Source organism: Triturus cristatus, chromosome 4_1, assembly GCF_964204655.1.
Source record: "Triturus cristatus chromosome 4_1, aTriCri1.1, whole genome shotgun sequence".
Lineage (NCBI taxonomy): Eukaryota > Metazoa > Chordata > Amphibia > Caudata > Salamandridae > Triturus > Triturus cristatus.
The window spans coordinates 741,152,677-741,179,004 of NC_140585.1; the positions used below are offsets into that span (position 1 = coordinate 741,152,677).

Genomic DNA, 26,328 nt, shown 5'->3' on the forward strand with positions numbered 1-26,328 from the left:
GTTTTCACATAAAGTCTTTAAATGTGTATAATATATTTTCCAAGTTTATGCATGAATTCCCTGTGCTTGTATAATTTTATAAACAAACAATATGTTCTTCATTTTCTGCAGGAAGGAAAAACACAGTATTGTATGTACACAGATTATCAAAGATGGGGGCAGACTATAAATTTTGGATGCAGACAAATGCGCTAGGACTATTATTGTGAGCATAACATTTTATAACTTATCAGTTTTGTTTTAATTTTACATGCGATATCACAAAAATATGACTTGTGCTTTCCAACTAAGGGTTAGGTAGGCACCATAAACTGCACTCGTGAACATTTGGAATTGCACATTTTACTTGAAAGCTAAGCATGAGTTGCAAACCAGTCAGTGTTTGTGACCTGTAGCTTGCGATGCACCTCATGTACAAATCATTCACATCAGAAATTGTACATTTACTGGAGATCACAAAACCTCCCGCGTCACTCATATTAATTAGGCAAGAGGCATTTGTGACCTCCTGTGAATGCCATTGAATACATGGGAGAACAGGTGTCAAACCCTGCATTCACATTCCTTACATGTGACTCTTTTTAGGTCTCGCCTAGGCAGTGCTTGCGATGTCTCTGCAAGACATGCTGTATTCAGGTATTGGACTGAAAACCCATTTACAGCCCATCTTTTCAATTGGCTCCAATTACTGTCCATTCAAAATGGTTGCTTCTGATTTGTGAATAGTTTTAGTAGTCCCTCCTAAGTACGCCCTTTTCTGCTTTTGTAACCTCCCATGAGGACTGTCCCTTTTACTTGTGTTGTTACTCAGTCTGTTTCATTTACAGTCTGTGAGCACTATTTTTTTCAATGATTTTCTCCTTTTGCAGGCACAACATGCTTTCCTGCAACGCTGTCTGCTTTTCCACTCTCTTCTGACTGTCTGCTCATCATTGCCTGTCTGCTTTTATATTTTTATAAGTAATGGCTCCTCCTCGTGTCCTGCCTCGGGCGCCTTGCTGTAGTTGCCATTTCCTAAGCAACCACACACCTTTCTTTACTTTTGCACAGGGTAGCACTCCTTCACTGCCGCCGCTACAGAACTTGATACTTTTTAATTACTTGCTTTATGCCACAATGCACCCGAAATGGACGCTGTGCTTTGTCTTTGAAACATGCTCCCCCCCTACTTCACTGCCGTCTGCAGCGCTTTCATCGCAGTGGATCAGATCAGCGACAACAATCTGCATGTGTTGTAACAGCTGCAGCTCTCTCATGTCCTGGGAAGGGCATGTCACCACTGCATGTGCAGAAGTTGCAGAGACTGCTTCAACTACAAGTACGACACGGTATTCAGTCACTGTGAGAACCATGCGAGCGGTGGTGCGGACACAAGGTCAGGGCAGCCCACCGAGAGGCTTCTTTTGCTGCAGTTGCCATGGTCAGGTAGAGGCAAGAAAGCAGTACCCGGGGCGCACTTCACTCAGTGTGCCGTCTCGAGTCCTGGCAAACGCTTCTCCATAAATTGATTCTAATATCCCGGCAAGTAGCATTCAGGCTCTTGCTGTTGTAATAGGGATCCCCTGGCTGGGTGGGTTGCTTGGGGCACAGTTAAGCACGAGGTTCATGTTTGGAGCTGGTCCTTTTATTTTTATTGTTGCTTGCTTTCCTGGTAGGATTTGGCGCAAGGTAGTTGTGAGTCTGGATGGTAATTGCAAGGCAATCTAGTGGGAAATGTCTTGCTTGTGATAACTTTGGAATATCTGGTTATAATTTAGGGTGTTATGTTTCTGGAAAATGATGGGCACAAGGAGCAGCCTTATTTTGTGAGATCTCCATTTTGCATAAGTTGCTTTATCTTTAAGCAACCACATGCCTTTCTTTAGTTTTGCACAGCCCATCACTCCACTCATGCTATGCCCTGGTGAGCATAGCATGCCATACTTTAGCAACAAAACATAAAGCACTTGCGATGCCAGCTTCAGCAATGGCGGCCACTTCTTGTTGAATTTCCAGCATGCTATGTGTGCTTCCACTACAAATAATGGCTGCCCCCATAAAGCACTCGGGGGGAGGGGGGCATCAGCTTCGGCAATAGTGGCCGCTTCTTGTTTCTCTAATGGAACAGCGGGCAGTGTTGCTGGTTAGGCTAGAGGTGCATTGTCAGAACTCTGCATGGCTCTGCTCCTGGAATAGCAGTGGCTGCTGCAGGCCAGACTTGAGATGCACGATGGAGCAGCACCCACGACGCGTGCCCTTCTTTCTGCTTGATGAAGACGACTTTAAATTCATGTTGCAATCTCCAGCCTTCACACGCTCACACTGGTCTGAAGAGGTGGGCAGAGCACAATGGTAGCATACTGCGGGCTGCTGCTGGCCTTGGTCTCCCTGGCTTCAGGTAAGGACATTGCTCATCACTGAGCTACCCTTACCCAACTCTCAACACCCCAGTCCAAGTCCCTGAATTAACTGGTGGTACACACCACTGGAGTCACCCCCTCTTCACACCTTTGAACTAGCTCGAGTCCCACATCCCTAAGCACCATAGCTCAATGAGGGTTGCAGGCCACTGCTCTCTGGTACCACTACACAACATCCATGTGGTGTTTCCACCCCAATAACACCCACGCTGACCTGACACCACTGGTGATTTCATTAAACAAGCTCTGTGTTACACTCAGTACTTGCTAGGGGTGGGATGCGCTACGTCCAATTCTGCACAACTGTGTTCTAAACACAACTGTGCATTTAGACAAACTCTCTGAGAAGAACGTTGATGTGCAAGTGATGTGCTTTGGACCAGTGCAAGGAGTTTTTGGAATTCCGGGCAAAAAAATATTTTGAGATTAGAGCGGCCCCTGCCCAGGGCCGGATTGGCTGTAGCGGGCACTGTGCATTTCCCCGGTGGGCTGCCAGGGTGGGGGCCAGTTTTGGGCCCCTCGGGGGTGTTTTTGTTACAGGGCCGTTTTTGCAGCATAGCTGCAATATTGGCCCCCTATAACACGATCGTCCAAAACCTGCCCTGGCAAACAGCTCAGCTGCACCCCCAACCGGCCGAGCACTTTGCCAGGGCCAGTTTTGGTTCCCAGTCCGACCCTGCCCCAATGGACAGGCAATTTGTCTGTTTGTAATTTAGCACCACCTATTTGTGGCACCTTTATCCCTCCTTTTGGAAGTGCCTGCTCTTATTCCACTTGGTTAAGCACGCCCCTTTAGAGCAATGCCTTTCAACAGTCTGATATGGGAAAACAGCAAGTCACGGACCACATTGCACATTCAACATTATAGGATTTTTAATACCTCTTTGCTAGGGGTTTTACAGTTCATTCCTAAGCTCCTACATAATGTGTGCATTTCTTAGCATCTAGTAACAATGGTCAAAAACGAATGGGCTTTAAACACCCCTTCAACAGTCTCTCCCCTCCCTCTGTGTGTCCCTCCCATATTATTCAATTACTGTGTACACAACTACCCTCTCTACTGTTCTCTTTGTTTCGCACACACTCCCCTCTGCTTCTCCCTGCCACTATGAACCCCCTTTCCCTCTGAATCTGCCTCTTGTTCCATTTCTCTGGGATTTCTCCACTTCTTCATTTTTATCGCTCTCTCCTTCTGCATTTTCCTTTCTCTCACACACTACCACCCACACTCTTTGATTACCCAGCTCTCCCTATCCCATTCAGGTTTGCACTCCCTTTCTACACCATGTTTTTCTTCATCTGTCTTATTTGTCACTTTCCTCACATTCACACAAAATCTCTCACTTGTTTCCTCTTGCTCCTTCTCTACATGCCCTCTTCTTTTGTCTGTTATCCCTTTCTTCTCTGCGACTCTTTCTCACTCTGGTTCCCTTTATTTTCTCTCTCCACTGTGTAAATAATTTTTCTCTCCCGAGCTCTCATTTCCTGTTTGTTCTCTCCCTCATCTTCCTTTGCTATTTATTTTCTGTTTCTAACCTCCCTACTGTCCCTTCTCTGCTTCTCTTTTACTCTCTCAGTCCTAGCTCTCTTTCTCTTGACTGCTCTCCTCTTTTATTTCCTTACCTGTGCAGAAACAGTTTCTACCTAGTTTTCCCCTTTTCTCCACTACTCTCTGCCAAAAACTCAATCTATCTTCTTTTTATATCTAGCTTAGGAGAGCTTCAACCCTGGCAGGCAACAATGAAAGATCGGGGTCTGAAAGGTAGTTAACATCATCACTTTTTCTGTTTTGTCGGCAAACCCACTGACCGCAACCCAAAGGTTTTTTGGAGTGAAACCTGTGTTCTTCTCCTAAGAAGTCCTATCGTTGGTATGCTGAGTATGTTTGCTACGCAAATAGTAGCCAAGAACTAGGCACCTAGTTCTAAATAGTGGCTATTGTGTTCTCCATTTTTTTTCTCCATCTTCCTTTCTATCTATTCTATACAACTCTCACCCCTATCTATTCACCATACCACATAATTCCACTACACAAATATACTCCACAACACAAAATTCCACCCCACATAATTCCACAACTAACAATTCCTAAACAACCCACATAATTCCACTCCAGACCACATACTTCAACTCCACTCCAAATCAAAACACATGGGTAAAACACATTGTAATTTACAATGCTAATAGCTCAAACTCTTGCAAATGTGAGACCTATTGCATTGCAAATGCTTGTTTATTAATCAGCCTTGTCCCTTAAAGGGACGCATGCTGCATTAAAACAAATAATTTTAATATACAAAATTACATTGGAGGAGTATGCTCTGGTCCCCTGGACCCTTGTCTGCACCTCAACTCCATATACTGACCGTTAGCCTTCAATAAGTGGAACCTGTTTTAAGTGAACATCTTGGCAAATTGGTTATCACCACAACTTGAGTGGTGGTAATCTTTCAGTGCTTTGCAACTTGAATTGCGGCCATAGGCATTTTAAGGCATGTGCAAAATGGCAATGCATTTTATTTTTGTGTTTTGAAAACCTGCAAGCGGTGCGTAAATACGCACTTTGTACTTATAGTCATTGCTCACGAGAAGCAAGGCTGGCAGTCACTGCGCCTTTTTTACTACACACAACAGATGCGATTGTAATAATGAAGCAAAAGACACGTTTATAATACATAATCTTTATTTAGATATAACACAGATATCTTTAAAAGAAATTACAAAATTACAAAATTTCACATTAAAAACCAACTGATTTAAAATGATGAAAACGAGCAGCAGATCGATAGCCAGTCTAAAGTGGAAATTTTCTAAATCCTAAACGCCTGAGTCAATGACAGTTGCATAATAGCAAGCGTTTAAAAATTAATGTAAAAAAACTATTCAGACATTGCTTGTTATGATGACTATAAAAATACAACATACAGATTAAAACAAGTATTGACCTATTAGATTGCAAAGCATAATATTATTTTCATTTCATTTTCCATAAAGTTTTTGCAAGGCCTATTTTACATAAAATTACGATATGCTTGCTGGATAAAAGTTGTTAACCCCAAGTTTAAATCAGTGTTGTCGGGGTTCAGGGCCTCAATAATGGCTTGCCTGCATGTCCGGACACCCAGCCTATTCCAGCCTACTTTGAGTTTGAACCTGCGTTGAGAGTTAAAAGCTGGGCAGAGACAAACTACATGTAGCAGAGTTTCGGCAGTCTTGCCACACCCTCTACAGATTACGTTTTCAGCCGTGCGTCGCCAAGGGGGCAAATCTTGTAGGAAGCACCAATCACCCATTCTAATTATCATAAAACTGCGTTTTAAATACAGTGAATATGTGTAGGACAGGTAAGTAGCAGGGGCTAACCGTCTGTATGAATTTATGAGGGCCCAAGCATGACTGCGTTTGGTGAATAGTGCCTTATTCATTATAAGAGAACTCATTCTCACACATTTTTTAATGGCGATTTTAAATACTGCCCTGCTGGGGTTAAGGGCCCATAGATCACTCACCGACAATTAAAGGATATAGTCCTTGAACAGGCAGCCAAACGTGCCTCCAGGGTTTTTCTGGGTAATTTTCATCCAGACTAAGGATTCTAATGCTCCTGAATCCGCTTGCCTCAGTTTGTGACAGAGATTTAAGTATGTACCCATATTGGAGATATCATAATTCAGTATCCCCAGCTCTAATCTTACCTGAGCTGGCGATGTGGAGTTTGGCAGATGGAGTACCTTTTTGTAGATTTTTGTCGTGTGTTGGTTTAAGGCGGTATTCAGCTTGCCTCTAAATATCTCTATGCCGTATGCTAAGGTCGGGCCAATTTTCGCTCTCATGACTTCTAGAAGTGGTAAGAGAGTTGGGCCAGAGATATTTTTCGAGAGCTTTGCTAATGACACCGCAAGGGTCATAGCTTTAACTGTAATCTCGTTCCGATGTTTAATAAGATTACCCCTAGAGTCCAAATGGACACCTAGGTACTTATACGAGTGTCCTACAGCAAGGCTTATGTTGTTCTATACCCATCCACCAACAATGTGCCGTTTCCGACCAAATGGGACAACCTGTGTTTTCTTTAGGTTAACCTCTAATAGGTTAATTGTCGTGTAAATGTACAATTTATCCAGAAGTCTTTGCAGCCCAACCCTAGTAAGACTAAAAAGGACCAGGTCGTCGGCGTATAGGAGATTACTTAATGTCGTGCCTCCTACCTTTGGTGGGTGGCTGTTAGTGTCATCCAGTAAGGTTGACAAATCTGCTATAAACAGATTAAAAAGCATGGGGGCCAGCACGCATCCCTGCTTCACGCCTCTTGATGTCGAGATTTTCCGCGAGAGGTGCGTGCCGGACCCCGACTTCACCCTGACCCAAGTGTTGGAGTGAAGTTGTATTATTGCCTCCAAAAGTTTGTCCGGGATCCCCCATTTCCTCAGCTTTTCCCATAAAGCAGCCCTCGGAACCCTGTCAAATGCTGCTTTAAAGTCAACAAAGCAACAGAACACTGATCTAGATGTGGAAAGAGCTTTGTCGACTATAGTTGACAGTGCTAATAAGTTGGTCATCGTCCCAGACTTGACAGTAAAGCCTGTTTGATTTATTGGGATCAGATTATGGACCTTTACCCATTGCCTCAACTCCTCCAACAGGAGACCCGCATAGTGCTTTGCCTCAATGTCCAGCAGTGCAATAAGTCTATAATTATTGGGGGATGCCCGAGAGCCTGATTTATAAATAGGTTTAATTATTGCACCCCGCCATGAGTCTCGGATTGTTGCAGTTCTCAGAGCAAAGTTGAAAAGGTTTGTCAGTGGACCTGACCAGAAGGCCACATCAGATTTAAACAGATTCTGTGGCAGGCCATTTGGGCCTGGAGCTCCATCTGATCTGGCTTTTGACACAGCAGTAGCAACCCTTTCTTGAGACATCTGAAGGTCCTCGATGTCAATATGTGAGCACTCTGTGAGCATGCTCTGCCTATTATTAAAGTCTGTTGCGTTCATTCTTGCGAGGCTGGTTCCTGTATCGCCTAGAAATTCTGGAGATCTAAAATGGTCGGTGAGGAAGGTAGCCCAGTATGATTCTATGATGTTAGCAGATCTAAAGCTCAATGTGCTCGAGTAGGACTGATTGATTAGGGCCCAGAATGTTCGTGAATTTCGGCTCTTGCTCTCATACACCAATTTACACCAGAATTGATTATCATGTGTTCGTTTATCTTTAGTGATCTCCTGCCTGAGTGACTTTTGGGCTGCTTGATACTGTTTTAAGCATTCGCTATTCCCTGGAGCTTTTACCAGTAGACGTAGGGCTTTGTTTCTGGCGTTCTTAAGTAACTTCGATTGTTGTGAAAGTGCAAACTGGCGTGTAGAAGATCTCCTTGGGGAATGCTGTTTTTTTGGAAAAAGATTAATCAGATGGAGGCAGAGCATCGACCATGTCGCTATCGGAGATGTTTCGTGATCAATTCCACCTCTTATAAGCTCCATGCTTGCTAATAGGATCTTTGGGCCATGTCTTCACTCCATCTGAGGCGCTTCAGGTTTTCGGAATATATTCCCCTGCTTGTTAAGGGGGCGGATTTGTGCTTCCCTGGATTTGTTTTGAAAGCTATGACCTGAGGTCGATGATCACTTTCTGTTCGCGGGAGAATACGAAAGCTAACCAGACATTGGAGCAAAGCTGAGTTACAAATGGAGTAGTCCAGATAGGATAGTTTCTTTCCATTTGTCCAAGTCCAATTAGGAGGGATGTCGCCTTCCGACCTTCCATTTATAACCAGATAACCTGCGCTGTAAAAGCGCATCACTCAAAGGTGACCCAGGCCACAATAGGCTTGATTTACCGGTTTAGATTGTAACTCTGCCTCATTCAAAGAGAATGAAAAGGGCCCTTCAGATTCTGTTAGCCCCTGGAATACATTGGTATTAAAATCCCCAGTAACAATACAGTCTGAGTCAGAGTACTCCACGGCTAAGTCGCTCATGATTTCTGTTAATTGTGCCAAGTGTGCTTTTTTTGTTCGTGTGTTTGGATTGATATATACATTTAAGAAGATGAGTGAACGATGTTCCCGCCATGCGTTGATTTTGACACCCAACAGCCAATCTTCCTCCAGTTTTAGTTGTGTTATTGGACCTTTTAAGTTAATTGATATATAAATTGACATGCCGCCTTTTGAGTGACCAAACCGGCTGTCCCTCAGTGCTGGTTTCCATAGATCGATATAGCCAATGACAGGGCAGCCTTGTGAAGCCCAAGTTTCCTGCAGGGCTATTACAGCATGTTTACAAATAAAAGATTGAAAATCTGAGTTTGTAATTTTCTGTTGAAGTCCGCTGATGTTCCAGGAGCAAATTAAGAATGTGGAGGCTGCTTGCGGGTTGTGCCCCGTTGGTAATACAGATGCTTGAGGTCTTGTATTTTCCAGAGATTTGATAGTATCACCCGTAGACTCTGTACCTTGTGGTCATTCTGATCTTTTTGTTGATAAGATTGCTGGGAGCCAACTCCAACCTTGATCTAAATCAACATTAGTTACCACATTTGAAGACTGGTTGTTACATATTTCAGGGCCAGACGCGTTTTTTAAAATCGAGTCTGGTCTGGAGTAAGACACAGATCGAGGAGATCCAGTTTTTTTAGGTGGTGTTTGCTGATTTAGTAGTGTTGGGGGGTAACCTGGAGTGGAATATGCATAAACTCGGATGCCCCAGTCCCGCAGGGTAGCCTTGTGATCCAAAAAAACCCCTGCCCAATAGGCTGACTTGAATGTTACTAATGTTACCTCAGATGGTTGTGTGCCTCTTGGTGGGAGGAATTCGATGGATTCGATGTCATCCGTTATAAGGCCTGAAAACCCCGGGGTGCCATCTACTAGTTTGATTATATTAGATCTATTGAGGATGTCATGCCGGCTTTTGATTTATAGTCAGGAGCTAGTATGATATGTAATAGTTTTAAGTCCCTTTTGACATTTTTACTACATGGGCTTTGAATTGGTTTATTAGTTTTATTGAGTGACGGGCCTGCATCGGGCTCTTGCTCCTGTTCAGGCTGGTAATTGGAGGCCTTCCTCAAAGTCTGACTATTAATAGGCAAAAGTGTTTTATGATTGTAGATTGTTTTTATTAAATGTGGATTAGTCGTTAACTTGTTTGACCGGGGTGGAGTTGAAGCAGGCACTGAATTGGAGTTAATTACAATCGCTGTAGCTTCTGACAAGCTTGGTTCATTACTTTTCGCCCTTGATTTTGCTTTAGCTATACTAGGGTCTTCTATTGTTATTCCCACGGGTAAGGACTCTAATAAGCTTGGTTCATTAATTTTCCCCTTTAGTTTTTCTTTAATAGAGCTTAAATCCTCAGTCGCTGTTCCTGTGGCTGACTTGGTTGAGTCTTGATTGCTGCCCAGAGACCATTGGATAGCGGTTTCAGATAGGTCCCTTTTCTTATCCGTTGTGCTTGGATTTGCTGACGATGATGTTGCGTCAGTTCCGCTGGAAGCTTTTTTATTAGGAGCTATTTCAAAGACTGGGAAAAAATTTGACTGGGCAGCGGTTGTTTTAGTCCTTACTTTATTTCTATTTTTGCGCTGGCGTTTGCGCTCTCTCTTACTACAAAGTGGTAAGGGGGCTGGCTGCACTGCCGAGGTCAAGGATAACTGATCTGCTGAACTGGGTGCTATCTCTTGCTCAGTTTTGGCTGCACAAAGTGAACGCCCGGTTGAGACCCGGGCATTTTTGATCATTGCTCCAGTCGGGTCGGGGCCCGTTGGTCCACTTTGGAGTCGGTCAGAGGATGACTGTTCATTTATCTGTTTTAGGGGGGAGACTATACCTCCCTCTGCTTGGTATCTTGGTTTGTTGTAATCCAAGGATTGGCTTGTTTTTGAGGCGTATTTTGCATTATTTGCGGTTGTGGGCTAGGGGTTGTTAATTGGTTGCCTCCCTTCAACTGCTTAACTTCATCTATAACTTTAGATAGAAATGCTGGGAGCGATGAGAGTGAATCTATGATTGGGGAACAGCAGCAAACCGCCTGAACGAGCTTTGCAGAGGATTGTGCTCCTATTATTAGATTATTCAATTTGTCTAATTTATTGTCAATTCCTGCTGTGAATAGTGCTAGAGTGTTCAAAAGATCTATCTGCACATCCAGTTTATCAGAATGATAGTTTAAGGCATTTACTGTTTGTTGGAAAGTTTGTAAAAGTTGAGGCCAGACACCTATTGCTGTAGAGTCTTCTAAGTTGGACTTTACATTTGGCATATGTTCAGGAGAGTTTTGAGTGTTTTTCAGAAAAAATGACAAGTCCGCTAAAAACTGGTCATCTTGAACTGATTTTTTAGGTGAATGTGATAATGGTATTGATACTGTTGTTATTGGTGTGAATACAGTGTGTTTGGGACTTGTGGCACCCGAATAATCCTTTGGACTACTGGTAGTTTGAGGCGATTCAGCTAGTCGTAGATTTTCATTGAAAAGATGGATATTTTGCGCATGGATTTGAGGGAAAATTAAGTGACTATGAGAAGCCATTATGGGTTCCTTTAGTTTGACGAGATCCTGACTTGACAATGGAGCTGATGGTTCTATGTTCTGCACATGGTCTGTAAGGGGGCCTGAATTTTGTAGGGGGCTCAGCAAGAGAGTGGGCAGCAAACCTGCTTCTTGCTTACACATAACCGTTGGTGAGGGAGTTTGTCCTGGTTGTGATTGTGAAGAGCGATCGTGTTGAGCGTTTTATTTTAGAAGTACCCCCTCTAACTGAGCTGGGGTTACCGCTTTTTGTGCGGATCCAAAAATAAAGACTTCCGGGAGTTGAACTAAGTTTTTACTAGTCGAAATCTTCAATGGCTGTTGTGGGGGAGGAGGTTGTGGAAGGAGCATGCTTGCTTCGGCCTTTTGGTCTGATACTCCGAGGTTGATTACCTCCAGTGGTTGCGAGTGTAAGGGAGTCTTCGCCATAGGTGGAATTTTTTTTAAATAGTCCAACAGCTTCAAGGTTTCCGAAGTCTTTGATGAATCCTTACTCTTGCCATTAGGCTTTAGTTTTACAACGTTCACTGTGTCCTTGCAAGCCCTTAGGGCGCCATGGCTTACTTCGTCAGGCTCCTTGTCAGATGACAGCTGTTTGGGTTTCATCCTTTTAGGAGTCGCTGCAGTTTTCCTGACTTTCCCAGATCTCATGGCTTATGTTAATTGAGATACTTGTTAGAGATCAGCTGATACAGAGCCCCTGCCAGAGGACCTTCGGAGGTCCACCAGAGTTGCTCTGCCAAACTGTAGGAGAACTGAAGATCTGGTGTTCTAAAGATTCCAGCAATGCTTGTCTGGTGATTGAGTATTGTGGTTATTGTCCTGTGCTTATATATTGTGCTGTCTTGCAAATTTATTTCGTTTTACAAAGGCTGCCAAGTCGGTTAAAGGTAGCGTGAATTTTTACTTTTTGGCGCTTTTAACGCTTCAGTGAAATTGCGCAGGCTTGTATTGGAGCCTTACTCATGGCACCCCCCCGCTCATTTATATTGCCCCAGCCCCTCTCAGCTGACCCACGGCCGCCCACTCACCGCACTGCTCAGGCAAGCCTGGGAGACTAGGCCAGACCTCGCCTCTGTGTTATTCCCCTCAAGAGGGGTCACGTTGATAGTGAGGCTGACAGTAGAACTCACCAGCCAGTGGCCCAATAAGCTGTGAGAGCGTTGGACGCGATGGAGGCCGCACAGGGGGAGGGGAGAGAGTGGGAGGAGCAGCCCCAGAATTGAACAGGGTCACCTCGCCCCCACACGTCAGCTGCTAGGCCACTGGGCGAATTGATGGAGACAGCAGGGGAGAGTGGACAGACCACGGATGCAAAAACTTGCAACAAGGCAACAAGGCAGCAAGGCAAGGCAAGGCAAGGCAAGGCACATTTACGAGGCAACTTTATAAGAGCAGAACAGGGGGCAGGGGGGCCAACAGGGAACTAGCTTGTGGAAGCGGGCACTGGAGAGTGCTGGGGGAGCAGGGCTGGATCTAAATGTGCTGCGACAAGCAAGCACGCTGCGACGCCGTGCGACTCCGGGGGGGGGGGGGGTTATGGCAAGATTTTCGCACCAACCAGCCTGCCAAAACTCCCAGCTCACCCCCACTTTCAGCAGCGAGGCCCTCGAGGCCCCCCAACCAAACCCCCAGTTCCGCCGACTTACCGCAACTCTCTCGGCTGCCACTGCTACTCCCACCGGTGCGCCTCCAAGTTCTCAACTACCGGCGTCCCTACTCCCCTGCTCCCCTACTCGCTCAGCGCGCCACAGCCTTGCTCGCCGAGCCCAGCCGTACGACCAGCTCCGCCTACCTCCTCCGTCACGCCCAGTCCTTTCCTCAGCTGACGGGAAGTTCGAATGCAGCGACTCCTGCGTTAGAGGGGCGCGGCCAAAACTAAAATCACACATTTTAATGGCAAATGCGATTGTAATAATGAAGCAAAAAACACGTTTCAATGGTTCCAATCCGGGGTGATGGGCAGCAGAAGAAAGGGCCCCCCCAAAGAACAGATGAACAGTGAAGGCGTAAGGAAACTGTACTTGACCGGTGCTCCTTAGCCTTTAACAGAACTCATGTATTGGCTTTTGGAACACGGCGGTCAATGAATGGTATGCAGCAGGCGGGAATAAAGTGGTTTTGTTGAATGCAGCAAGTCTTGTAGACAGCACATGCTGCTGATGCTTGACCTAAAAACAAGACCCATAAGAATGCGCGATGGGGGGTTAAGTTGTCAGAAGTTGCAAGAACATTGGGGATTGAAGTACAAGGGGAAAAAAGTGTTCTAAAAATCAGATTGACTTTTTGGTTTAAAAAGTATGCACGTGCCTGGGGGGATAGATATTGAGACAAATCACAAAGTAAAGCATTGATTTCTCACATTCAGCCCCTACAAACCTGCAGTGCTGCTAAGTGGGATGACATAAGATGCCAAAGAACAATGAGAGATAGGGAAGGAAGGGGGTGCATCCGTATCCCCTGTTATAATGTATGTTTTGACGAACCCAAGTAAGTGTGGTACGATCACTGTGAGACAGTGTTTGGGAACCCACTGGGATGGTTAAAAGACCCCTCACACACCAACCTGGTTGGTGTCATGCTTCATCATTGGGGTCCCAACCGGGTGGCCGAATGCCCCCCGGTTGTGCTACGACGCCTGATTATAGCGGAGCAGGTGTGGTGCAAAGGTGTGATGTCGTGTGGTTTAAAAAGTATCTATGAGAATCCTTGCCGTTTAAATTTTATTACTGGCGGCTCAGGATATGATTAAAAACTAAGTATGTGATACAACTACGAAAGAAGTAATTATCTTATAGTTGTATGTGTGGTGGGTCTACATGTTTCAGCCCGCATGGAGATGTATGTGGGGCTTTCGTCAGGACCAGTGAAAGTGGTGAGTGGCAAAGTGGGTAGTGCCACGTGAGAAGTGAAAAAATAAAAAGATATTTATACCTACACACTCGCTATGGTCCGGGTCCACGGGAGACCGCAGTAGGTGTAAGGCGGGTGCAGCAAAGTCTGTTTGAGGAGCGCACTCCTCACGTACCCCGACCAGCGATCTAGCTCAGCCATAGTGTCTTTTTCGCTGCGGTGTCCGCAAGTTTGCAGACACCGGTTCCACACACCTTAGCGAGTGTGTAGGTATAAATATCTTTTTATTTTTTCACTTCTCACGTGGCACTACCCACTTTGCCACTCGCCACTGACCATTTGCCACTGACCCCAATGATGAAGCATGACACCAACCAGGTTGGTGTGTGAGTGGTCTTTTAACCAACCCAGTGGGTTCCCAAACACTGTCTCACAGTGATCGTACCACACTTACTTGGGTTCGTCCACCATTGACAAAATATGACATAAGATGCAACAAGCATACAAGCTGACACAATCTTAAAGGAATATCCACAACATGGGTAACTAAAAACTCTGAAAAGCACACATGGCTTATTCAGGCAGGATTTTGCTGCTGTCATGTCAGATCCTCATTTGAGTCTGAAGCCTGGCATGTCCAATCCACCATTACATCAGGGAGGGGTGGTATGATGCTTAATAAAGGCTACTGGTAAGAGTGCAAACACATTAAATAAACAACATAAAAAGAAATTGTATTAAAGTTCCACCACACTCCAAAAGGGAACAGTACGCGCAAAAAATAAAAATCTACTTGCACCTTTAATACTGAAACAAAGCAGAGAAAACTATAATTAAAAAATACAACAATTACTTAGAAATAACAGAAGAACATGATATTTCAATTTGGGTAGATGAGCAAACTACAGATAAAGTACTAGTGTTTTCTACATTCCAAGGACATAGGAGTCAGGAGGAGGCCCCCTTCATAAAAACCAATGCATTGCCAAAGAGGAGTACAGCCTAGGTTTTAGAGAAAGGGTAGGCCACGAAGAACACTAACATACACATGTCCACTTGCGCTGGTCCATCTCACCTCTGATCTTCTTGCACTTTAATGTATTCAAACCCTTGCTGCACATAAGTCAAGAATGACCACTTTTAAATCAGGGTCAGCAGTGTACTACAGTGGAAAACATCATGCCATGCATAGTGAAAATACAATAGTAAAACATCATAATGCTGGTTACAGAATTATAGCAGGCGCTATGGCACTGGATAGCCACAAGATGGCAGGAATTTATTGTGCAATCGGAGTCCAAAATATGACAAAACACAACATCATACTTTGAGAACTGCCACAATATTATGGATGACAATATACCATGTATTACTATCACTGTGCCACAGTAGGTAACCTCTCTGCAATAAATGACAACAATAAACTAAGAATTACCCCCATACTGCCAGTCAGAGTGACGTGAATGGCCAGAATATTCTAGGATTAACCATCACTGTGCCAAGTTGAACCTATGCCGCAGTTGTGCAATGGCTGCAGATAATATGCCAACTATTACCAACAGACTGCCAAGGCCTGCATTAAGCCAAGGATCCACACAACATATGAAGAATGACCAAGTTGTCAGTGGCTGCAACACTCACATGCATGCATAAGAGTGAACGCAGTCACTCACAGAGCTGTAATCAGTTGCGACAGCCCATTCCCAGGCCAGAAGGCACTGATGTTCGCACACTCACACTGGTTTATCTCAAGGCTCAATGTCGCAGAACCCGTATTTTTTATTTCTCATACAATCGATAACACTCTCCCATAAACTTGGTCTTCCCTTCACAGATGTGTTGGCGTTCCTATCTCACTAGGAGACAACTCATCTAGTGCTGGACTTAACCAGTGCTTCAAAGAAATGTAACCGAGGATGTGTTTGAGGCCGATATAATCTTGAACTACACTGCAGTGCGCCTGGATAGCCATGCTTGAATATGACTGACATGCCTTGCTATTTTATAGAATGTGGGTGGTGCCTGGACGATGGAGCTAAAAGCTAGATACAGCAGATTAGCTGGATAATGTTACTGGCTGTTCAGGTGGAAAGAATAAAATCTCTTTGGGAGAAGGTCAAGTGCTGCAGTGGAAGAGAGACTCCACTCTGCCTGTCAAGCTAGTGGAAGCCAATCTTGCTTCCGGTGTGCCACATCGGAGCCCTAACGATGTCAGGTGTTCCACAACATTCCTTCTCTAACACTGTTGACGCCCCTCCCTATCCTCCCTACATTTCATACGTGGTTGTACCCTTCACTCTTGGCACTCCGACTCCGCCCATGCCCACTGCTCCTCGCCCAGGTTCTCCCCCTCACCCAACTCTTGGCTCCCTTCCCCGGCGACCCCTGTACTCAGTTCTCACCTTAGCCCTCCGCAGTGCTTTGCTGACGCCTCTCAGCTGTACCCAAATGCGCTTGTCCCCATTGCCAGTTCTATAGATAGGAAGTGGATCCAAAGCCCCCAGCACCGTTAGTGAGACCTTGAATAGTTGCTGACCCCTCGATCTTAGGCACTCCAGCGACTCAGCCCTTGACCCTGGAGTGGTGAATTCATCCTGCACCGGTTCGCCCGCCATCTCGGGCTCGTATCCTATAGTCAGCAGGTTCTGTTAAAGAGCACCATCACCCCGCGACTACAGCAACTTCAAACCCTGCTCCGCCCAATGACGTCATCACACTGGACCGAGGGAGTCTGCTTGTTTTTTTGTTTTTTTAAAGCTAACAATTCTTTATTCATGTTCCAATTCGATTGACATTTAACCATATGCGCCAACTTGAAATAGTATGATTTGGGGAGCATATCGGATAGCACGCATTATAAATATAAAACCATACATGGCAACATTTTTGAAGACGGAAATGGGACATTTAAAAAAAAAAAGCGGCGAGGTAAAGCCTGATTGCGGTGACATCCAACACTGCGGGGGTGAAGGACGGAGGTCCTTTGCTCAGAGGCCGAGGTAGAGAGTGCATTGCCTAGTCCCTACTCTGTGTGCGCTGTGCAGCGGAGCAACGCCGCAAAGAGGGTAACCAAATGGAGAAACTCCGGCCAACCGCCACCACTAAGAAGCCAAGAGGAGTGGCCCAGGCAAGAGCAGAGATGAGCCGGGAGAGGCTGCATGCGGTTAAAGGTGCATGGAGAAGCTCTGGCTGGCCAGCACTGCGGAGAAGCCCTGGGGCATGGCCGAGGCCCAGGTGAGGGCAGAGGTGAGCCGAGAGAGGTCACATGTGGCTAAAAAAGTGAGAGAGCGTGAAGCTGGTAGCACCACAAGGCCGGAGGCATGCCGGCAGTGGAGGGGAGTTAACAGGAGAGGCCTGTTTGAGGGTAAAAGAGTCAACAAGCGGACGGGATTGTCACGGAAGCTCCGAAAGTGAAAGCGCGTACAGCGCCCCGAATCTAAACAAAGTACCTCATCGTAGGACAAATAAACAATATAGTGCTTATGGTGTAAGGACCGAAGTAAAGGGGCCAGTAGCCATGGGGGGATACAAATGACGACATGGCCGTAGTAAGGAGGGACTAACAAGTCTATTAAGAATAGTCTATTAAGCAATCAGTAGACAGCATTTACAAAGGACTAAGACACAAGCCAATGAAAAATATGGGCGAGGGAGTGGGCGGGGCTTCTCTACCGTACTGAACTACCACAGATCATCCCCTGAGCAGCGCTTGCGCGCTGGCTCTGGCACGACCTAAGAATTTAAGTACATCACAGAAATTTTTTGTGAAATCATATGGGCCTGAATTTCATAGTAATTTTATACCTCTTTGAATACATATTGAAATGACAATTCATTATTAGAAATGTATTACTTATTGTAGGTTGTGCTCTAATTGTGTGTCGCCAAAAGGCCACATGTTCCATTCAAAGCTATTGTAGTATTGCTGTTCGATTGAAATGTTTGACATTTCAGGTGGAGGAATTGAAGGATGCTGAAGCTTTAGGCTTCTCATTTTCACTCTCTGCCCAACACTTCCTGTCAGGGATGTTAATCTGTCATCCACACAGGTGACTCTATCGATTCACTTATCAATCGCTAGCTTCTAAGATCAGTAACTATGCAAACTTCCTGATATTGGGAGATTTCAATATACATATGGACAAGGCTGAAGACACTTTGGCTAGATGCCTTCTGGAAACACTAATACCCTTGGATCTCCCTTTGACCCCCTCTCGTCCAACCCAAGAGGCTGGATTTATGGTTTGATTTAATATTCTCTAACACTTCTATTGTCCTGGAAGCCCCTAAGAAAGTGGTCTGGACTACTCCAATTCACTCTACCTTGTCCTTCCTGTTTATCTGATACATCGCTTCTAAGTCGTGAAAAATACTGCGATTTGACTACTCCTCAAACTCTTTAAGCGTTCGCTAGTAACAGTCTTGCGCAAGAAATAGGCACTGGCTACTTGTTAAAAAAATGAGTTCTCCTTAAAGCATTAGTGATTGCTCTCCGCGCGCTCCATGATTCGGCTCCTAAATACCTGAATTTGATAATCTGGGAATACTGTCCCCCGAGATCCTTCCGCTGCTTGAATGCAAGACGCCCAATTAATCCACTCTTTAAGAAAAAGAGACAAGGAGGCTCTTCCTTCTGCTTTCTGGTAGCTTATTTTTGGAATCAGCTCCCTCTTCACCTAAGAAACACTACGAATGAGACTGCCTTCAGGAAATTGTAAAAACACATTTTTAGCAATTAATGCTCTCTGTACCTGATCTGCCGTGTTTAGCGCCGGGACACTATTATTAATAGTAATACTACTAATGATACTACAACTACTAAAAACAATAATAATAAAAAGAACAAAAATAATCTTAGTCCAAAAACTGAAATGCTGCTCTTCCTGAGAGAAAGGAGCTCGCACAGTGGCGTAGCTAGAGTTCTGGCGCCCGGGGCTATCCCTCAGATTGCCGCTCATGGCCGATAGCGGGAGGGGGAGGGGGGGGGCTGCGGAAAAAAAGGACGTATTTGCTCCGGAGCCCCCAATGAAGTCAACCGTGTAGCTTGGCTCTATCGCACAGAAAACCTCCAGCTTGTTATAGATATATAGAAGTTCATTTCACACAAGGCCTAGTGACTTAGAGAAATCGCACACTGCTTTTGTGTTCTGACAGTCTTGGCATGCCTTACGTCATAATGTTAGACATACTCAATTATTCCATCCCGTTATCATGTATTTTTAACGTTATTCCTCATCACCACATTCAGTACCTTCCAGCCTGGGTGGTGACCCCTAGCTGTGTGCGTGCCCATCTATTTCTGGTGCTTTTCAGCCGTTTTAAGATCTTCTTATAGTTTCTCGTTGTTCAAATGGGTGTAATGTATAATATTTATAGGTTTCCCTCATCTTCATTGCTTGATTTTGCTTGCGTGGAAGTGTCATTCATAGTTGTTGAAATGTCACTCATAATTACACTGAAATTCTAAAAATGTCACACACAGCCATCTGAAACCTTGGCTATGCATAATGATGCTATTTATTTCAAAAAGACATTGAGCAGTTTAATAAAAATCAATTAGTTGATTACAGCAGTGCACGCAGTGTCACCAGCTATTATTAACCTGAGGCGGAAAGTAAGTTGCATGGCTAGTCTAAGTAATTTCATTACAAGACAATGAGGCATGATGGGGGGCAAGCCTCAGGAGAAGAGGCTGACTGAGGTACACATTGCCTAGATATCTATGCTGTATTATTTCAAAAAGACACTTCGAGACACTGAGCAGTAATAATCCTAAAGCTAAACGTAGGATCCATCCCCAGCCAGACTCCCTCTTTGCATCTGGCTGTATCGCTAGCTGGGAATAACCCCCACAATCATGCTCTACGCTGCCTCCAACTCCTGACTGTGCACCAGCGAATGTAGCCGGTACCTGTGCGGGGGAGCCCGACCAGGGCCGGACTGGGAACCAAAACCGGCCCTGGCAAAGTGGTCGGCCGGCACCCCCGGGCTTGGGGGTGCCGCCGAGCTCTTTGCCAGGGCCGGTTTTCGGGCGATTTTGTTACAGGGCCGATTTTGCAGCTATGCTGCAAAAACGGCCCTGTAACAAAAACGGCCCCCAGGATCCCAAAACCGGCCCCCACCTGTGCGGCGCACCGGGGGATTGCCCGGTGCCTGCTACGGCCAGTCCGGCCCTGAGCCCGACCACTGCTGTCCTCAATGTTCGGCCTCATGAGAGCCCTAATGAATGCACCGCTTTCTGCAGCAGTACTAGAATAGAAACGTTGTGCGCTCTCCGAAAAGTAAATTAATTTGACTGTTATATTGTGACTGGCAACAATGTAATCACTGGTCCCTCATTTATGGAATTATTGTTGTTTCATGACATGCTTGAGATGATGGCTACACTGTTTGAATCTGTTTATGGTACAGTGTTTTTATTGTTCTGAATGATCTAATCAAATAAATAAATTCTTAAAGCGTTGAGACCCTCACGCGTGAGTAGACGCACTATACAAACCCTCGATGGATTGATTGATTAAAAACAAATGTTAATCCAGGGACATAAAAATCTAATTTATAATTCAATAATGCTACTGGCAGAGCACTTTCCTTACAAAGGTGCAAATCAGAATCAGTTCCCTCCACAGAGGGCGGAGGGAAAATGAAGAAAGTAAGACAAAAGGAATGTGTGGATGCTGCGCATAATGGAAATACTCAAGTTTAATAAAATATGAGTCCAATTTATGGTTGGTTAGCTGCACAGGAAGGAAGGGTGGTGAGGAAGGAGCCCCATGTACAGAGGAGAGTTTGTGCAGGACGAGGTCCAGATTAACACAAAGGGGAAGGGACTTTAGAGATGGTTCGGTTGCAACGAAAATGTATCTCTATCTTTATGGGGGATATAGGAATTTTTGTTTTTCAGCAGTATTGTGTTATTTAGGCTAGTAAAATAATGTTCAAATATGGATTCTTATGAATTATCGAAATGAGGGAACTGTGCTGTGCATAGTGAAATATCTTACTGGCACTTTCTATTGGTTTTAATTATATTGAACCAAAACTGTGAATTTGTGTGAACAATAATGTGATATATCAGAGAAGAATGTCTGTTTGTAGTTTTGTATTTCTGTGACCTGCTGCGAAAATGTGCCCCGATATAAAAATATAAATGAAGTCAAATAAATTGACATGCTGCTCAGGGCAGCCCCACACGTTGGATGCTGTGTCTGCCCCTGGGACGGCTACGACTGACCGATGCTTCGTCACGCAGGCTCTCATTATTGTAGGCTTTGAGGTCCTGTTTGAGACTCATTCATCTGTGGCTGTCATCGGGAACTCCCTCTTCCAGCCGAACAATAGACTCATTCTCCCTTATCTAATTCCTGCAATGCATTGCACCCACTACTCCACCCACAGGTAACATGGGTGGAAGCTGTCGGAGGTTACCATAGGGTGGCTTGAGGAATTTACTAATACCCAAAATAAAAAAAATAAAAACGGAAGTGCGTAAAATCCCCTGGGGCTTTTAAACATCGCGTTAACATATATTGCTATAATACACCATTATTTAGTTTAATAATACATTTGTATTGGGATTCAAAAGAAAACAATTCAGCGGGTTCCTATTTGAAGGGGCATTGGGGGTGAACACATCTGAATGACGCTTCACGCTTGGGGTCCCTGGAGGCTGGCATGGGGGTGAGACCTCTCTTACCTCCCCTGCTGGACACTGCCTGGACTGGGGGTCGGTGGTAAGGCGGGTCTCCCACTGAACTAACTGGACCCGGGACCCTCCAGCTATGGCTGTACATTATTCCTAAGCTCTCACCTCCTCACAGAGCTGTACCGCCACTGTCACTCATGGGGGGGTGACAGGGCAGGGAGAAGCCCCCTCCCGATGGAGGGGGCCCCAACTGATGCCCAGCTACCTCGGAACCTCATCGGGGACTCCCGATGGGAGAGGTCATGACGGGACCATCATCCGAGACACTGGACTTGGTACTTAGTGTGATGGAGGGCACCAGAGTGGTAAATAAAGTGGGCACAGTTGTGATTGAACTGGGGCTTCTCTGGAAGGATCAGTGCAAACTCTCTGAGTGAAGATCACGGAGAGAGCCATTCACGGGCTCCAGCCCAAGGCTGCGACCTTCTCAGACAGATCACTGACGTCAGCTGAGACTTGTTCGAGGTGGACACCGATGCCAGGTGGAATGCCCTGACTGTCATCCGGGGCCTATTCCTTCCGAAATCTAGCCCCCCAAAACCCCCAGACAAGCTGTTGCAGACAGCCCACAGCTGTTATTGCAGAGCACGGCCAGTGTTCTCTCTTGAGGCGATGCCTCACACCCCTGAGGTTCCTCTCCAGTCCTTTCCTATAGTGTCAGAGGCCACTGGCAGGATGCAGCAGATGCATGGGAGGAAGGAGGCAGAGCCACGGGGGGACCCATTTTGGGATAAATCCATGTCCCCTCTGTACCTCTAGCCATGACCTCTTGTCTGGCCTACCACCGGGACAGTTTTAGCACACGGCCCTTAGCTGCAGAGCTGCAACCCCCATGGTGAATTACACACATGGTGAACTACGCACACACACGGTAAATTACACGCACACACGGTGAATTACACACACGGTGCCACCCGCCCACCCACTACTGCAGGTCCGTTTGGCATTGGAACAGGTCGGATCTTCTAGTGGCAGTGGCTCGTTAACTTAGTGTTCATTCGTTCTTCTTCCCTCAGGCTGAGGCAGCGTGACTCTAGCAGTGACGATCGACCCTCAACCTCTCACCACGGTCTCTTGAGTGCATGATGCAGCACTCTCCTTCCTTCACCCAGTGGCATCGTGTCGACCGGGCTGGCCCGGGCTCTCTGGATGTTCAGAAATATCACAGGCCTGGCGGCATCGCATGACAATTTAAATCCTGGGCCGGCCCAACAGCGCGGGGGGCCCGGCTGTTCAGGACAGGTCTGTGAGTGAGGTGCGACATGTTCGTTCAGCTCTTGCCTCCGGCTCTCCTGTGTAGACTCCACAGTGGTGGCACAGGCAGGGCCCCTACTGTAGGGCAAGTTGGCTCTGCTGCAAATCTCTCTGCACTTCCCAGACTCGAGAGCGCGTGGTGGCGCACGTCACTGCTGCGCTTTCAGCGCAGGGGCTGGCCAAAAATGATTCCCAGAGCCATCATTGGTAGCTACAAGATTGATGGCTCTGGGACCCACATACGCGGCGGCTGCGCAGCACTGATGGCCCATGACGGCGACCTTCATATTTTATTTAGGGACACTGTGTCAGTGTCCGCAAATAAATTATAAAGGCCGCCGCCATGGGCCATCAGTGCCGCGTGGCTGCCGCCCCCTAGCTACGCCAGTGTGCTTGCAATAATTAGATGAGAGGGGGAAAGAAATCTCGCTGAACCCTAAAAGCAGACTCATTTTCAGGGTTTGGCATAGTCTGTGATAGTCAGAAGACCTGGGTTAGACTCCAGAGGTTTCTTTGCAGGTGGCGGCTTCGTCTGTCCTGTCCTCTGTCTCGGATCTCCTTGTCTCCCCTTCTACCTCCCAACTCTTCAGGTGTATTTTCCTGACTAGTGTCCCTGTGCCTATAGGTTTTCTACCCAAAATTCGACAGAAATAAAAAATGTGTGGCTCAGGCTTTGGGGCCTCAGCGATAAAATATGTAGCTTTGTCGTCATATACATGGACTACTTAGCAGAAACTGAAAGTAATATAAAACATCTCTGTACGTGTTCAGCATCATCTGTTTATCCTAAAAGTACATCTCAGAAGAACACCTTTTTCAATGCAGATGAATAATGCTACCTCAATTTAGCACAAACTTCTTATGAGGCTATACTCTGAAAGTTTTTTAATGAGTGCTGCCCTTAGGATTGCGCGGCTCCCCATGGTAGGGGATTGCATCTTAAGATCCATATAGAACTGGTCATTGGGTGTTTAGTCATATCTGTCTGCAGTCAAATGTTGGAACTTTGCCTCAAGTGGCTTTAACTCCAAACCACAATCGGTGAATTACCTTTAGTCCGACCACATATACTTTGGGCCTTCTGCTCCACACAGAGCTAAATATGTAGTTTTTTCCGACCATGCAAGATTTTAAAGAAGGAATCGCAGAGTTTGATGGAGTGATGCTCCTATCAATGTCCATGTTCCAGTTTGTCAGCTGATGTCTCCTAATGCAGTAAATTAATATCATTTCTTGCCCTTGCCCTGATCGTCTTGTGTTACTCGCTAATCCCTTTGCTTGCACCAGTTCATCCCTGCAGTTTATTTTCATGCATTATGTCAAAAGGACATGATCTGAAAAATATTGCACCTTGTTCATTCTGGGGCGCAGTTGAAATATACATTTTCATTTTTTCTTTTTTTACAGACCAGAGACTGCTGCGCTGGTTTCTTTGGCCAACAGTGCTTATCCTGTCCCGGGAAGCTGGATTCTCCCTGCTTTGGAAATGGTGTGTGCTTGGACAACATTAACGGCACAGGAGAGTGCCAGTGTGAGGAGGGGTTCAATGGAACAGCTTGTGAGACTTGTGTCAAAGGCAAATATGGACCTGGGTGCAATCAAGGTGTGTGGGTCTCATCTAACACTGTACCAAGAAAACATTGTGCTAGTTGGTGTTGATGTATGCAAGCGTATATGGTTATCATCAATGCATTTTCCTTCGAATTGACATTGGAACATGAGGCATGTCAACAAACAGGAAATAACGTAGACGCAGATGGTCTAGGCGGGGCGCACTGCAGAAGCAGGACCAGGAAGAGGGGAGGGGGCGCAAGGAACCACCCCCACAACTTGGGGCCACCGGTGACTTAGTAAGGGAGGAAATGAGGCCTCTTGGTCTTCATCCACTCTTTGGGCACAAGTGGGGGAAGTAGGGAGATCAAAGTCAGTTTTCTTGGAACTTTCACGTTTTATCCTTTTTTTGGATTTACCACCCACAATGTGAGTATTAATGTACGGTCGATAATAAGCATTTTCACAAAGGAAACATACATCCACTTGTCCAATCACTCTGATTCCAGTTTGTAAGTTTGACGTCACTTTTTTATAGAGAAGCGGCATTCAGAGGGAGTGGGATCACTGAGAAGTCTTAAAAAGACATGGCGGTATTGCTGGGTGTAACTCTTGAAATTGACGGGTGAGATCTGTGTCTGCTCAGGGGTCTGTGATGTAATTCAATGCTGGGGGACTTATGCATCTTTAATGCTCAAATGGCAGTTGGAAATTTTACATTGGCGTTCCTTGTCTGTCCAGGGCGTCTGTTAGTATTCAACGTGGATTCTTAGCTTCGTCAGTGTTAATCAGGTTAATCAAACACCGTCAGAATCAACATAACGTTTTGGTGGTAGAAATAAATAACCCCAGTCTTCTTTACCACCGCATAAATTACAGAGAGGACGAACTCCACCAGCTACTTGGCAATGCGGGGTCTGGCTTGACAAGTCCCCAGCATTCAAGCAAAAGACACACTATTGATGGACGAAATGCAGAACAAATCAAAACATTCAACCCCAGTCAAGAGATCTGGGTTAACTCCATCATTCTTTTGCTCATCATGCCACCCCAGTTCAGACCTGGCCGTATGCAAATCAGTCTTGACCCAGTGTCTCATGGGAGCAGTCCAACCCGAACTGCCAAGCCAGGTCCTCCCTGGACCGGAGACAAGCATCCTAGGACTGGTTTCGGGGTTTCACCCCTCATCAGCCAGGACAGCTTGAATCTAGTGGCATAGTGAGCCCGGAACCCACGTCTGGGCATACACGGGGCACATAGGGTGAGAAAGCAAAAGACACTTGTTGGACTTGGCCATTTTGCAGGGTCATTCCTGAACTTTTTCCCTTCCTCCTGTATTTTTTCTGACTTATTGTTGGTGGTTTTATGACTCTGGGCACTTTTTCACTGCTAAAGTGCATATGCTCTCTATTGTAAAGTGTTGTATTGGATTAGTGACTCCATGATTGGCTTATTTGATTTAGTTGTCAGACCCTAGTACAGTGCACCATGTGTGCCCAGGGCCTGTAAATCAAATGCTGCTGGTGGGCTTGCAGCACTGATTCTGCCACTCACAGAAGCAGCTTGAAAAATGTGGCTCAGGCCTGCCATTGCAGAGGCTGTGGGCAGCTTGGGGCTGCCATGTCGACTTGGCAAGTGCACCCACTAGCCAGTCCCTAAACCTTCCCTTTTCTACATGTTAACCAGCCCTAAGATAGGCTCTAGGGCAGGGTGCATTGTACGTGAAAGGTAGGACATGCCCTGATGTGTGTGGCATGTCCTGATAGTGAAATACAGCCATTTTCGTTTTTCACTATTGCAAGGCTCCCTGTCTCCCTGGGCCAGAATGGGCAGCTTGATTATAACATCTTATAATCCTAACTGACCCAGGGAACATGGTAGAAACACGGATTTAGTATGCCTGAACTCAGAATGATAAAATACATATTTTAGTGAAGTTGGTTTTAACATTCTTTGTTTGAAAATACCACTTTTAGAAGTAGGTATTTTCTTGCCTAACCATCCAGCCTGCCTCTGCTAGGTCGTGTTTTGC

The 26,328-nt window shown here is 45.7% G+C and overlaps 1 protein-coding gene across 1 annotated transcript in view; it reads left to right on the plus strand.

Moving 5' to 3' along the window:
• The window catches only part of LOC146855445 (stabilin-2-like), a 1,201,024-nt gene that overhangs the window by 599,305 nt on the left and 575,391 nt on the right, over positions 1 to 26,328 (plus strand). The window contains 3 exon segments of the mRNA XM_085653243.1: positions 112 to 182; positions 184 to 205; positions 24,153 to 24,348. Coding sequence (XP_085509369.1) covers positions 112 to 182; positions 184 to 205; positions 24,153 to 24,348 — 289 coding nt within the window.